The sequence below is a fragment of the Ictidomys tridecemlineatus genome, chromosome 2 (assembly GCF_052094955.1).
Source record: "Ictidomys tridecemlineatus isolate mIctTri1 chromosome 2, mIctTri1.hap1, whole genome shotgun sequence".
In the NCBI taxonomy this organism is placed as follows: domain Eukaryota; kingdom Metazoa; phylum Chordata; class Mammalia; order Rodentia; family Sciuridae; genus Ictidomys; species Ictidomys tridecemlineatus.
Genome location: NC_135478.1, coordinates 225,644,397 through 225,658,774, shown reverse-complemented (window position 1 = coordinate 225,658,774; position 14,378 = coordinate 225,644,397). Strand labels below are relative to the sequence as shown.

The 14,378-nt window shown below is 53.2% G+C and overlaps 2 protein-coding genes across 3 annotated transcripts; one reads left to right on the top strand and one right to left on the bottom strand.

The window, feature by feature from the left end:
- Window positions 1-325: 325 nt before the first annotated feature.
- On the bottom strand, window positions 326-4,495 carry Tmem176a (transmembrane protein 176A). 2 transcript variants are annotated; one of them, XM_078040816.1, is made up of 7 exons: window positions 4,337-4,495; window positions 3,501-3,708; window positions 3,046-3,172; window positions 1,965-2,021; window positions 1,580-1,795; window positions 983-1,093; window positions 326-636 (listed from the first exon to the last, which is right to left on the bottom strand). In XM_078040816.1, exons 2-7 carry the CDS (start codon window positions 3,674-3,676, stop codon window positions 595-597), a joined length of 729 nt encoding a protein of 242 aa, XP_077896942.1. In that variant the 5' UTR covers window positions 3,677-3,708; window positions 4,337-4,495; the 3' UTR covers window positions 326-594. The 2 variants fall into 2 exon arrangements, with proteins under 2 accessions (XP_077896942.1, XP_005326714.2); XM_005326657.4 differs by having other exon boundaries at window positions 3,046-3,156.
- A 218-nt stretch (window positions 4,496-4,713) lies between these two features.
- Window positions 4,714-11,957, top strand: Tmem176b (transmembrane protein 176B). Its single transcript, XM_005326656.5, has 8 exons — window positions 4,714-4,870; window positions 7,262-7,281; window positions 7,439-7,647; window positions 9,290-9,406; window positions 9,721-9,777; window positions 10,022-10,246; window positions 11,095-11,214; window positions 11,623-11,957. The coding sequence occupies exons 3-8, from the start codon at window positions 7,441-7,443 to the stop codon at window positions 11,704-11,706; spliced, it is 810 nt and encodes a 269-aa protein (XP_005326713.1). The 5' UTR covers window positions 4,714-4,870; window positions 7,262-7,281; window positions 7,439-7,440; the 3' UTR covers window positions 11,707-11,957.
- The last annotated feature ends 2,421 nt before the right edge of the window (window positions 11,958-14,378 follow it).

The following is a 14,378-nucleotide window of genomic DNA, read 5'->3' as shown; positions in this document are numbered from 1 at the left end:
AAAATAATGTTATCTTGGTGTTATGGGTCTACTTCTTAATATTGTCAAATGGTCAAAATAAAAATCCAATCATCAAATGGCTGAGCATTTACCTTTTTAAATCTGAATGACAGGAAGCAGGACTCAGAGTCAGGACCCTTCGTCCTTCATACCCAGGCATTAGGATCCACAGCCACAGAACCAGACTCAAAGGGGGTCCAGGTTCAGGGCCAGCAACTCTAGACCCAGGTGCAAGGTTGGATCTGTGGGAGGAGTGTCTTGGGTCCATGATTGGCTCACGCTCCACTGCCCTCCCAGCCAAGAGAACTTCCCTGGAATAGCAAAGTAAGAATCCAGGAGCAATTTATTTTCAAATTACTGAAAAGGAGGGGACAGGGAGGGGTGCAGGATGACGAAGTGAGCAGTGGAGTGGAGAGCTGTTTGAAGGTCAGTGGAGCAGGGCATGGCCATGGTTGTGGGATGAGCACAACCCCATGGTCGTGAGGTTTATTGGAGTCTCTTCCCTCCAGTTTGCTGCTTCTTCCAAGAGTCAGATACGGGGACAGGTAGAGCAGAAGGAGCACCTTCTGCTTCAGAAGGAGTGAGTGCTCAGTGCTAGATCCCATTTGCTCCCAGTAGTTTCTTCTCTTGTCTTTTCTAGGGAGGAAGAGAGCAAGACAACCCTGGTCAGGAGAGAAAGGGCAAATTCTCTCTTCCAGGACAGCTTGATTCTGGAGTCAGCCAGATCTAACACTGGCTGAAAGGTACCTGATTCAAAAAGCACCAAAGGGCTAACATAGCTATGAACTTCCCTGGCTTCCTGGGCTCTTGGGCTGGAGACACTTGATTGAAAACAGGATTTCTGAGTTGGGGTAGAAAGGCACGATGCTACTTGGAACTTATATAGAGGCCCTTTTCCTTCCTAAATCACCCATCCTCCACTGCTGTCTCCTGTGAACAGCTCTACTACCCCCAACACACAGACACACATTCAGGGACTCACCTTCTTCGGGGGGAATCTTCTCCAGCAGTACAGGCACAGGGGGGCCAGAGATGCCAGAAGCAACAGGACCCAGACACCCATGAGCATGGCCTGGAGGCTTATGACCAGGGCCTGGGGACAGAGGGCCAAAGCTAGGGTCACCAGATTCAGTGGCTCTCCTTCCCTTTCCATGCTTTTTTGCCAACATGGGTCACTCTGCACCCCTCACCCCCAATTTTGTGGCTTCTGGAATGAGTCAGTGCATCCTGTGTGTAGGATGCAGCTAGAATCCCTTCCCTCTGGGCTCCAGTGTCCTCATCTCTACGGAGAATCTAGGACTTGATTCCCCGACAACCTCCAAGACTTGAGAGGACCAAGGAGCAGGTTCTTTTAACGTCTTTGCAACACTTTGAAGTCCTGCGGCCCCGGTTTTCTCATGGTCAGTATTTTAGGGCTTGTCGGTGCCACTGGTCTGCAGCACTCACGGTCGCAGGAGCTCTTCCTGTGGTGCTTGGTGACGATCATCAGGTGAAGAGCAGGGGCACCTGTTTCTGTGGACGGCCTTATTCTCGCCCCTTCCTGGCCCTCCCTGCCCACTCCTTCACATTGGCCACCTACCTTCAGCATGTTCACCTGGGAGATGCACAGGTTTTGCCTTCTGACTTCTTTGGGACTTGGGGTGATGGGGGATTTAGTGGGCCAATTTTCTGAGTAGATTTTACAGTCATCTTCATCTACAAAATAGTAGTATTCATGGAAGTAACTAGCCCCAATTACGATGGCTGCAATGGCGGTGCAGAAAGATGCCAGTATGAGAAGGGTCCTCAGCAGGGCCTGGGGAGGGGAGGAGGCAGGGGCAGACTTCAGCAATGCAGTCTCTCCCAGAGCCTGCACTGGGGACAAAAGGGCCTTGCTTGGTGACATTCAAGTATGATGGGGTAGGAGGCTTGGACTGGCCTCTGGCCTGAGCCTCCTTCCTTTCCCTGCCCTGACCTGAACTCACCCAGCAGATTCCACCCCGTTTCTCGTAAAGAAATCCAGCAACTCCAGCCAGCACGGCCTGGGGAGAGATTAAACCAGCAGTGATGTGCACAGGAAACGTGAGTGCCTCTGTGTCCCCATGAGCACACCATGTATGTTCCTAGGTTTTGCGCTAAGCAGTAGTTATGTAACTGGTGAGGATGCTGAGTTGGGTCAAACCCCTGAGGCTACAGAATGCTCTGTTCTAGTGACATCTAGAAGTGCTTGTGGTCAAGACAGGTGGGAGCCTTTCCTCCCTTCTCCAAAACCCTCCTTTTTGAGCCACAACAGGTGCCTCATGAGAGTTCCAGGGTTGGGGCAATCTTAGGGGTGGAAGTCCAGGTTGTTGGAGAAGCTCTCAAGGCAGGATGAGTCTTTGGTCAGCCCCAGGTCCCAGGGCCTGTCCTAACAGCTCTACAGTTCATTTGGTTAGGCTCAAAGAATCAGAAAGTCTGGTGTAGCCCTGAGGACAGATGGATCCAAATCCTGTTTGGCTATTCTGTAAGTAATCCAAGTGTTTCTATCACTGGATGGATTGGGATGATGTCTTTTCTATCTCTCTAAGTGTGTTTTACTATCCCAAGAGTGCAAGTCTGTCGGAGAGCCCCCAGGTCCACCATGAGCAGCCCACTGAGCTCCCATTGAAGACTGCACACACACATCTCTTGACCTTCGTGCCTGGATCCCCACTGATGTGCAGAGCACAACAGGGAACTAGGAGGCTACGCTTCCTCTGGGGACTGCAGACTCTCTATCTGCCTCCCCTATCTCAGGGCAGACATCTGGAGGTGAGTAGGTCCTTAGAGCCTTAGCTAATAACTGGGACAATGGGAACGAGGACCTAGACTGGTGGGAAGGGCACTGGGCAGGAGACCAGAGAGATGACCCTGTGACTTCAGACATCGCCCCACTTCCTTTGGTTATTTTCTTATCTGCACCAATGACAAACTGACCTAGATAATTAGGGACTTTTTGATGGCTAACATTCTGTTCCACCATGTTGGGGTGGTCCTGGGAAGTCCTATCCTTCTGTTGGGAGGTTGGTCACCTGCTGCCTTACTTACCACAGCCCCGGTCCAGATGGCAGCTCCCAAGTAGCAGAATTTGGTGGGCCCGTAGATATAGAGGAATCCCCCCAGGATGCCACTCAGGACACCTAGCACCAGCTGTACCACCTGGAAGACAGAGGACCTAAAGACAAGCTCTGGGTGCCTGCACAGAGGCAGCCCTGCCCCCAGGCCTTATGATGGCTTTGTGGACCCGTCCTTCAGATATTGGTGGTTAAAACCCAGAGAGGGGACTCTTTCAACTCAGTCCCCTGCCTCCTGCCCCATGCCCTGCTTATAATGAGAAGATGGAGAAACTGATTTCTAGGAAGAAGAGAAAACTGGCCCAGCACCTATTTGGAGAGACACTGGCGGAGAGTGTGTGACCCACAAGAAGAGTGTCCTTCCCTTGGCCTAATGTGAGGGACTGGGATGTCCCACCAGGGCCCCGTGAGATGGGCAGCCACACTCACCCAGGAGGCCACCAGCAGCCGGCTGTTGCTGAGGGTCTGAGGGGCTGTGCCTCCAGGGAGGGCTGGGAGCCGCAGCAGAGAGCATCCTGCCAACAGGAGCTTGGCCAGAGCCGACTCCTGGTGGACGTGCACACTGATGTGGGTGGGTTGCAGGGCCTCGGGAGCCCCCTCAGCATCGTCTGCAGTCGCCATGTCCTTGGATAACAGGCTGTGAGGGAGGGCAGGAGAGCGAGGAAGAGCAGCTGGCAGATGTTCAGTGGAGTTCCGGAGATCAGGGCCAGAGTGCCCAGGGTCACTGGGTGGCTGCCCTGGTCACAGAGCCACACGCGTGGCCCTTCTTGAAGGCTACCTTCAGGGCAGCCTGACCCTGCCCGGGCTCCTCCTCCACCTCATGTCTGTTCCTGCCACTCACGGTCAGATCCTGGCGCCAGGGTCAAGCTCTCTGTGGGCCTCACCTGTCCACCACCTGCCCCCAGCTGGGCTCTCCTCTGGCCTCTCCTCTCCAGAGCCCTCTGACTGTTCAAATCCCGAGGCCCCCAAGCTCTGGCCCTCTGTTGAGCTTCCATTTTGGCGGCTCTTCCCCAGTGGGCCCTGGGGACCCCTCAGTGCCCAGTGGGGGTCCTCCCTGTCCACTGAAGCTCACGCAGCACTGACCCTGCCACTTGCCCCACTAGTGGTGGGTGGAGGTCAAAGGCCAGAACCCTCCTTGCCTCTTCCCTTCCCGTCTGCTGGCGCCATCCCGGTGGCGTGGTCCCTCCCTCCCCGGCCAGCTCTGAGGGAGCCAGGCCTGTGGGGGGCCAGGTGGTGCTGGGGGGCCAGGGCTGGGGCCTCCTCACCTGCTCTCCTCAGGGCCCCTGAGCGAGTGTGTGGCAGGGAGAGCTGTGAGGACCCTGCCCTGGCTGAAGGAGGAAGTTGGTGGGGAGCCAGAGGGATGGAGACGGAGGGCAGTGACCAAACTTTAGCACTTCCCAGCAGACGGCTGGGGCTGGGGGTCCTCAGGGGCTTTCCAGACTACGGTGTCACTGGGCACTGGGGAGCTGGAGCCATGAAGGGTAGGCACAAAACTAACATGATCAGGGGGATCCTATGAAGGTGTCCCCTCTTCCAGCCCCTGTCAGGCCAGGGCTTTCTGAGCAAGTGTGTGCCTCTGCTGCATGCTGTCCGAGTAGGGGTGTGTGTGTCTGATGGAACCCCCCCAAGATGGGCCCCTTGGTTTCAGCCACTTGCTGGGGAGTTTCCAGGCTGCCTCAGGCCCTCTCCCTCCACCCCTGCCTCCTGCTCCCCTCCCTCCCAATCACCCTGCAGGGTCCTCAGCTCCAAGTCTTCTCCTCCCAGCTTGCTCGGCTCTGCCAGCTCCCAGAGGACAGCAGGTGAGGCAGGGCCCTCCACTGCCCAGGGTCCCTTCAAGACTGAAGTGGCCTGAGGGGAGGAAAGGCCGCCACCTGCTCTGCCCCACCTTCCTGTCCCAGGCTTGGGTGGATGGAGCTCCTTCAAGACTGAGCCCTGAGGGCTGTGGGTGGAGGGAGCAGGGTGCTGTGTCCCCAACCCCTCGAGCTCTGGGAGGAAGGACCGGGAAGTGTCCAGGGCAGCAGAGCAGAGCCCAGTGCGTGGAAGCAGTGGAAGGTGGGGATGGAGTCTTCCGGGTGCTGGAGGGTCCAGATCTTGCTCTTCAGAGGGTTGGAGTGGAGTGGGAGGAGTACCCAGGGAGCCTTCCGGTAAAGTATCTGGGCATAGGACACATTCAGTACCGCAACCTGATGCCAACTCTGGGTCCCCAACAGAAGATCTGAAATCAGGGCTGGTCTTCCTTCTGTGTGCCCATGAGTGAGCCTGGATCTCTTTTGTGCCTCCTCCAAGCTATCAAACACCTGTTCTTTTACCTCCAAGAAGGCTGCTGGTGGAGGTGGTGGTGGGGTGTGAGATGTTCCGAGAGTGGCAGCATACCGTGGGAGGTGGTATCGGAGTCGATATTTCTATTTGATTTAATCTGCGACACTTCACTTGCATGTCTTGTTAGAGTCACCTGTGTAGGATTTCTCTTGGAGCTAGGGAAGTCAATTTTAAATTATATATGGAGAAATAATTTCACAAAAATGGGCATGAAGATTTTGAAAAAATAGCATAGGGAATCATAAAAGAGCATAATCAGACATTAAACTCTATACTAATTAAATTGGAGTAATGGTGCAGAGCTCATCGGACACCCCAATGGGCAGAGTAGGAAGACTGGAGTAGACCTCCCTTCCTATGGGAACTTCTTTTTTGCTCAGGAGAGCATCTTGAGTTGCTGAAAGATGACATATTTCACAAACAGACACTATCCTTCAGAAGTTAAGCATCGGAACAACTACAAAAACTCAGATCCACGTCTTCCAAATTAGGACACAAATTCCAGAGGGATCAATATTGAAAAGTAAAACCAAAAGCCTAAAATCACTTAGAAGAAAACATGGGAGAGTTATTTTAACGTCTGGAACTGGGATGGCCTTTTAAAGCATGTAATGTGACCTAGGAAGCACAAAAAGGAGGAAGAGCTTTTATAAATTTAGAGTTTTAAAAATGAAAACTATGAAAATACAAGCAAAGACAAAATGTAAGTATCAACTTGGAAAGAAATAACTGCAAGTCATGGCAGAGATTGTAAGCTTTTTTGAATATACAAAGAAATTCAATAAAGACCAAAACAAAATAAAGCAGGAAGCACATAGGATATAGAGGAAGAGCTCACAAAACAAATGACAATGGCTCTTAACACATGAAAAGATGATGGACCTCATTTATGATAAGAATGAAAATTAAAATATAATAGATACTGGAATATATTTGAATGAAAATTTAAAATATAGTGGAATAGCTCCAGAAGGCAGATCGGCAGTTGCCTGCAGCTGGTGGTTGGGGTGCTTACTGGGGAGAATCATTGAATCATTTTTTTTCAACATAGATATCTATAATCTTGATCGTAATAGTGGTTGCACAAAGATATAAATTTGTCAAAATTCATTGATGATCTCAATGCTTTAAATGCTTATCGCATTTAAAATGGAGCATTTTATTGCACAAAATTACTAACATCTGCAATGGAATGTTATTTCCCATCTAATATTGAAATAGAAGAGTTTGCTGCACCCTCTTGTGCCGTGGGGAGGGCAGCTCCACTCCTGTCGGCTGCTGCTCCCTCTGTGGAGAGCGACTGTTCGTACCCTCTGAAATTGTAATGCACATTTCCACATTGGGTGAAATAGAAAAGCATTGGAAATGACCTAAAAGCTGTCAATCAGGGAACTTATATAAATCATGATAGATTCATACACCTGCTGCTATGCAGCCAAGCAAATGAATAAAGAAGCTTTTCATGGATACATGTAGGATTGTTCTACAAACATATACTAATAGGAAAGCAGTATTGTGCTAGCCAGTGTGTACAGGATACTGCCATTTCTAGGAAAAGGGGCGAGAAAGATTATTTTTAGACCATTTTGGGTGTGAAAACTGTCATTGGAGGATATGTAGGAAACAGATCATGTTAGTTTCCATTTGGGAGGCAACTAGACGTCAGGGAGAAAAAGACAGAAGAGAGATTTTAAAGGTATAATGGAGATGGAACCCAGGGCCTCGCACATGCCAGGCAAGTGCTGTACCCCGAGCCATATCTCCATATCTCTTGAACTTTTTAACTAGTGGAAAGTGTTGTGTGCAAACATACATATCGAGTCACTAAAATTATTCTGATTTTTTTCTTTGTCCTATCTTACACCCCACAGGTCATTTTGGGTCCAATAAGGTATGTGGTGAAATTCTGGATTTGCATCCCAGGGTAAGGTTGTTGGGACAGTGGTATTGGTCCAGGAGGACCCCTGGACTCAACCAGGTCAGGTACGGCTTTTCACCTCACCTGATTCTCAGACTCCATTCACTCTTGTCTGGCTTTTCCCTACCAGGCATGATGACCCAAAACAAGGTGACCGTGAACGGAGTTGATGTGGTCTCTACACTGTCCCAGCCCACCCACATTGATATCCACATCCACCAGGAATCGGCCTTGACACAGCTGCTGAAAGCTGGGGCTTCCCTGAAGCAGTTCATTTCACGCCCTCGGGATACTGGGCCTTCTGGGGCCAGGATAAACAATGCTCAGCTGGCTCTGGGGGTGAGTGTGGGGGGCTAGGTGGGACACCAAGGTGACACAGAGGATGGAGAATAGGAAGTGAAAAGGAAAGTGGGCTGAGTCCCACCAGGAGGGACATAAACTCTGTGCGTGTGCCGTCATGTTTGGGAGAAGGCTTGGAGGGTTCCCCACTGAGGATGGGATGGAAAGAAATGGTGCAGAGCGGGCAGTGCCAGCCTCGGGCGGGGCAGCAAGCAGAAGACTCTCTGGAGCTGCTTGTGCAATTGGGACTGAGGGCTGCAGGTACAGGCCATTTTCTGGGCCCTTCACCTGGGCTGTCACCTAAACGTGCTCCACATCCTGCAGAGAGTTCATAACACAAACGATCAGGTGGATCCGGTGGTGTGAGAAACAAGAATCACACCTTGTGTCCTGGGCAGGCAGGAGTGGAGTCTGCACCAGACCCTGAGCGCAGAAGGACTGGGTTTAGAAAAGGTGGTGGCAGCAGCAGAAGCAAAGGAATTCCAGGTTAAGGAAATGGCAGGAACAAAGGTTAAGAGGCCAGAAAGCCTATGCAATCGTACAGAGCAGAGAGAGTCGGACTTTCAGCTGAGAGCCTCGTGGCCAGCTGAGGGCCTTGAATGACAGGGAGGCCTGGTGAGTCGACCTCGGAGGCAGGAGGGCTGTGGGTGGGCTCCAAGCAGGAACCTGGGCCCTGGCTGCCTCCGAGCAGGAGGTGTCCAGGTCAGACGCACGGAACGTCTGCTCTCACTGGTCATAGCAGAAGTGGGGAGGAAATACAGGCGTCCCCACCCCTTGTGTTTGGGTCTCTGTGACTTGGGAGTCACTGGCTTTGGGATATGAGGGAAGACGTGGGTTCAAGATGCCGAGGTCTGGAGACAGGAGTCCTGGAGGGCAAGCGAGGGGACCTTGGAGCGCAGGGGCCGAGTGGATTTTAGCTATGACTGAGCTGAGATGTTCCCAGGACATGCAGCTGGTGGTACCCAGGAACCTGTGATTGTTGGGTTTCCTGGGAAGTTGGAGTTAGGGCTGCAGGGTTGATTGAGGGGTAACACCTATGAAATGAAAAGAGATGGGAAGGGTCGGGCAGGGGGCTCTCAGCCTGCGGTGCGGTGCTGACGAGGTCTCTGTTGGGGGGCTTCCTAGCCAGGATGGCACATCACAAGATTCCACACTGGGCGTGATGGCCTGGAACCATGATCTTGCTCAATCACTGGCTGGGACGCCATCCCCAAAGAATGTGTCCTCAGCTTGAAAGAGGAGGGGGACCCCAGAGGAGCTGAGCTGGGTAGGCCCTCAGCCACCACACTCCTTTCTGGATGGGGTCACACACTTTTGTGCCTGCCACAGAGCCCCGTGGGGCCAGAAGCTGAGGTGAGACAGAGTATCTGGACCAGAGAATGAGACTCCCAGGGGAGAAGGGGGAGAAAAACGTGGGACTCACCAGGTGGATGAGAAAGTGTTTCTATTCAGAAGAAGCCAGAGAGGAGAACCAGTCAGACCTACGAGAGGGAGGAGTGAAAGCTGAGGGAACAGAAGCTTCTGGAGTCGGAGCTACGGAGAGCTAGACAGAGGAAAGGCAGGAAGCCATGGGCAGGAGAAGAGAGGCTGCCCTGGGGTGTGCAGGCCACGGGGAGAGTCGGCTTCTTATCCTGTCTTGCAGGTGACCCAGATATTGCTGGGGGTTGTGAGCTGTACTCTCGGAGTGTGTCTCTACTTTGGGCCTGGGACCGGGTCGGCGCTGCGGGCCTCTGGCTGTGCCTTCTGGGCAGGCTGTGTGGTGAGGAAGGAGGTGGCCGGGAGCTCAGAGGGAGGCGAGGGGTCGGCGGAGAAAGTTCCTTTGGCTCTGGGTGGGGGACTTGCAGAAGCCACCAGAGTCCCAGTGCCTTTGCTTCCAGGAAGCTGTCTTGCCCTTTTGGTCTTCAAGGCAAGGTTGGGAAGGCGGGAGAGTGGAATTGAAGTTCGGTTCGGGCCAGGTTTCCTCACTTGTCTCTTGAAGCCTGCTTCGCTCTGGATGTCTGGGAACCACGGGAGGAGGGTGGGTCAGTTCAGGGGAGTAGGCTGGAGGCCTCCTCCTGGTGTCTTCTCTTCCAGGCCATCATAGCCGGAGCTGGGGCCATGGCCCACGAGAAGTACCCGGGCAAACTCTCCGTGAGTCGTGGTCACCCGCGTCTTTCTCTCCTGCTCTTTCCCATCTCTTCCCTCCTGGGTCTAGTTTTCCTGCTCAGTTTTCTGTCTTCTACCCTTTGGTTCTCAACATCCTGAGGGTACCCCTGGGGGTGTTGACGGGGTTTTCTGTGACATGAGCTGGGGTAGGAGAGACAGGTTGGAGGGTGGGGGCCTCATGGCTCTGCCATTGCTGGATACGACGTGCATCTTGACCTTCTCCTTCCAGGGCTGTGTATCAGGCCTGCTCATCCTGGCGTGTATTGCCACAGCAGTGGCTGCGACTGTCCTCTGTGTGACTAGCTTAGTCTGGCAAACCAATGACGCCTCCGTCACGGAGATCAACTCTCCGTGTGATGGTCTCAACACAACCACTAGTTACAGATACAGGTGGAGGAGCTACAACGACAAGTGGAAGGAGGAGAGGTGCAGGAATTACATGGAGAAGATGATGGTGAGGAAGGGTTCGGCCTTCCAGGGACCCACCCTGATCCTGGGCTCCGAGGAGAGGGGACAATGGAGGGCTGAGGCGCAGGCTTTGCACCTGGACCTCACCCGGGTCTCACTAAGCCAAAGCTGTTTCTCAGCCCCCCACAACCTGGAGATGCCCTGAATCTGGGGCATGAGGGGCAGGGAGGAGACTGTGGGCCACCCTCCTGGCTTTTTGTGGGTGTTGCTGGTTATATCTCTTGCTATCTACAAACCATCCCCCAACATGGTGGCGTAAAGCTCTATCTAGTTGGTTCTTTCCGAGAGTTTGGTAGGTTCCCTGGGCTCAGATGGGCAGTGCTCACTTGGGTTTTCCCATGTGGCTGCAGGCAGATGCCCTTTGGGGGTGGTCATTTGAGGGCATGAGGACAGCTCTTGGCTGCGAGCTCAGCTGGGGCTTCAGCCAGAGTTTGCAACGACTTCTCCAGGAAGCTCTTAGCACGCAACAGGGTCCCCGGCGTAGAGCTGTGAGCGACTCAAGAGCGGGAAATGGAAGCTGCCAGGCTGGTTGGAGGCTGCTGGTCACTGTGTGGGCCATTCCCATTGGGTTTCACGGCCAAGGCAGACCCAGGTCCTTCCAGATTCAAGGGAGTGGAGAAGGAGACCCCACGTCTCCAGAGGGTGGCGAGGAGCCACTGCAGAAGCCAGGGATGGAGGGATGGTGGTCCCTGCTGCCGGGAAACGCAGTCTTCCTTGGTGGGAAGTGGCTCGGGGCGCAGGTCCTGTGCGTGCTTGGGTCGATAAGGTGGCGGTCTGGACGGGATCCGAGGGGCTGGCTCCTGACCGCATCTCTCTTTCTTCCTTTATCTCCAGAAAATGTTCTTTGCGTTCTGTTCCCTGCTTGCAGCTGTCTGTATCCTGAAGATCATCTTGGCTTTGGCTTCCCTGGGACTGTGTGTCCGGAGTGTGTGTGTCCAGAGCTCCCGACCCCTGGTGAGGTGTCCGGGAGGTGCTGCTGAGTGGTGTGGGTCTGAGCAGTCGGAGAGAGGGAGAGGGAGGAGCATCAGGGCCTGAACTCCCTTGTCCAAGGTCAGGCCCCACCTCAGAGGCCGGGCTCCCCACTGCTCCGTCTGGGAATGGGACCCGTTGTGCGTCGGGGGGCTAACTCCTGCCTCCCGGTGCCTGTCAGCCCCTTCCTCTACTCCAGCTCCCCACTCTCTCCTCCACTCCGTCCTGGGCACTGCCCATCTCCCCTTCCTCTGCCACCTGGCCCTGTTTGCCACTTCCTGTCAGCCTTCCTGTTCCCTCTTTGCTGGGGTCAACTTCTGGGGAGCTGACTTGGCCCTCCTCCGTGTTTTTTTCCTCCCTTTGGTTGATTTTTTCCGTTTGTCTTTTCCCCAGGAGGAGGAAGGGTCAGATAAGAAGCTCCTGGGGGAGGTCCCCTCCGTCTCCCAGGAGAAGACCCCAACTGTGGTCATCTTTTGAGCAGCCTGGCCTGGGGCTCTGCATGTCCCTGTCCAGAGCACCCTGGGCCCACATGGAGATGGTGACTGTCCCTGGGCCACAGGCGTCCCTCTTGCCTCTGCTGCAGCTGCTGCGCTGCCCTTCTCCAGCCCTCTCTCCCCGCCTTCCCTCCACCGTGCTCTTCCAGTGTCTTGGTCCACGAAGAGGTCTCGTCACATTGGAGAAAGCTGATTGAAATAAAAAAACAACCAGAAAAAGAACTGGCACAGAAAGCTGGGGTCTTCCTGGGTGTTTACACTTTGCGTGTGTTATGAGAGCTTTCAGCCCACGGAAGCCAGGCCCAGCCAGGCTGCGTTTAGTTAGGCTCTGCTCCGGATCCCAGAGCTGAATGGCCCCTGGCCATCTGCTTCCATTCAGTGTAAGGGGAGGTGACTGAACCTTCTCACCCTCTGGGATTGGCTGTGAGCCTCAGAACTTTGGCCTGCAGACTTCACAGAACTCTGGGAGCACGGGCAGGACGTCCCCTCCTGTTCACTCTCCACTTCCTTTTTCTTGCTCTCTTTGCGGTAGTGTTGATCCTCTCTCCCTCTCTCCCTCGCTACGTGCACACGTGTGTGCGCGCACACACACACACACACACACGTCCCTGCTGTTCTTCATTTTCTTTGCACCTATATGAAAATAACCACAAAGATGTGATCATTTCTGAAGGTACGGTGCTCCAGTCTCCGCGAGGCGGGTCCTGATCCTTTGCTGCCCCGTGGGGAGGAGCTGTTCTGCTGATGTGCAGAAATGCTGAAGTGAGGGGTGTGGCTCTCATGCATGAAAGCCAGGAGCAGGGGCCTGAGAAGAGGGTGGTCTTACTCTCCCCAGGGCCCTTCTGCTATTCCTCAGAAAGAGATTCGTTAAAGAAGCCTGTGAGACTAGAGTGTGTTCAAGCACTGGACGGGCGTCAGCCAGTCATCGCCTGAGGGGTAAATCAGCCGGCCACCTATTTCATAAATAAAGGCTGAGACACAGCCAGCCCGCTTGCTCACACCTCGTCTCTGGCTGTTTTGGGTTACGGTGGCTGAATTGACACTGAAGGCCCCCAAACCTAAAATATTCACTATCAGGCTTTTGACAAGAACATTTTACATTTTACTGACCTAGGGTAGGAGGGAAGGGTTGGTTTTCCATAGTGATTGAGGGGCGTGGAGTGTTCCAGAATCCTTCCGGCCAGGAGCCAACTGAAGATGGACGGCAAGTGTAAGGCAATGGGTGGGGCCTTGTGGGAGGACATTAGAGTCAAAGGGAGCCTCGAACCCTGATGGTGGGTTTTAGGAGCGACCATTGAAGCTGAGCAGGAATGCCAGGGAAGAGGCTGAGATCAAGTGCCGGGGGCCTGAGACGCTGTACCACAGGACTCTTGTCCTAGAGTTGGTGTTGAGCCACTGAACGACTTAAGCAGAAAACATACTCCGATTTTTATTTCCATCTCTTACTGATTACAAACCACATCCAACAGCCTGGAAACCTGAACAGGACACAAGAAACTGAACTCTGAGTGTGGGTAGATAGTCATTTCCTCCACAGGCCACGCCAGTGCCCTAACAGGCTAGAACGCTTAGGCAATCAGGACTCACAGAGCTTAACTGGTTCACTCCTCTCCCAAGGTCTGAAATCCACAAACCATCCCTCAGGAAAACCTGAGCCCAGGATCACTGGTAACCGCAACCCAAGGAAAGAAATCAGAGCCTGAACCTCAGCATTTACTTTATACCAGCTATGGAGCAAGGGACGCCCCCATTCTTTGCCAAATAAGTAAATGCAAACGTAGTAGAGTCCAGAAGCCAAGCTGGGTTGAGGTGCATATTGAGCAAAGAGACAGAATTGGTCGGCTTCCCATCACCATAGCAAATCCCAGAGATAATCAATTTACCAAAAAAAAAAAAAAAAGATTATTTTAGCTCATGGCTTTAGAAGTTTAGGCCATGATACACTGTTCCTATTGGTTGTGGGCCTGTGGCAAGACAGCTCAACAAGGCAGGAGCAGGTGGTGGAGCAAATCCACTCACCTGATGATCAGGGAGCAAAAAATAAAAACAACTCCCTTCCACCAAACAACAAACAAAAACATGGAAAGAAGGGGACTGGGTTGCATTCTTTTAAGAGCACACCCCCAATGACCTGAGGATCTCTCATCAGACCCCATGTCAAAGGTTCCAGCACCTTCCAATAGCACCACTCTGGGGAGCAGGCCTTTACCATGTGGACCTTCGGGAGGTACTTATGGCCCAAACCCTAGTAGAGACTCACCTAGGTAGCCTTCAAGAAAAGCAGATTCATAAAGAGACGTTTGTTGTTGCCTGACTGTGAGTCTGTGGGGTTTCTGCATGTCTTGGGAGCAGTGGCCCTGACCCCCTGTGCTCCAGTCTGTCTTTCCAAAGATATTTGTGCCTCCTCAGGAGTAGCCCTGGAAACTAGTGTCTCCTTCTGGAGCAAAGGACAGGCAGGCGTATTGCCTGTAATAAAAGAGTCAGGTTCCTTAAGCTCAGAGGTCTTCTCCTGGAACCCAGCTGACCACATGTGCAGCTGGCACTTGCAGTGCCTCTTGGCCTGGCCGTGGGAATTGGGCTCTGGGACCAGTGCAGAAGGGCTGCATGCCGGTAGCAATGGCTACTGCCGTTGCTGTGGGTAATAATGGTTCTTTA

Coding starts and splice junctions, on each gene's coding strand:
- Tmem176a (XM_078040816.1), bottom strand. CDS start 3,676: ATGCTGAGGGGGCTCCCGAGGCCCTGCAACCCACCCACATCAGTGTGC. Junction 3,173..3,500: donor GGCTGCTGGTGGCCTCCTGG/GTGAGTGTGGCT, acceptor GCTTGTCTTTAG/GTCCTCTGTCTTCCAGGTGG. Junction 637..982: donor GAAGATTCCCCCCGAAGAAG/GTGAGTCCCTGA, acceptor CTTCCTCCCTAG/AAAAGACAAGAGAAGAAACT.
- Tmem176b (XM_005326656.5), top strand. CDS start 7,441: ATGATGACCCAAAACAAGGTGACCGTGAACGGAGTTGATGTGGTCTCT. Junction 9,778..10,021: donor AGTACCCGGGCAAACTCTCC/GTGAGTCGTGGT, acceptor TTCTCCTTCCAG/GGCTGTGTATCAGGCCTGCT. Junction 10,247..11,094: donor ATTACATGGAGAAGATGATG/GTGAGGAAGGGT, acceptor CTTTATCTCCAG/AAAATGTTCTTTGCGTTCTG.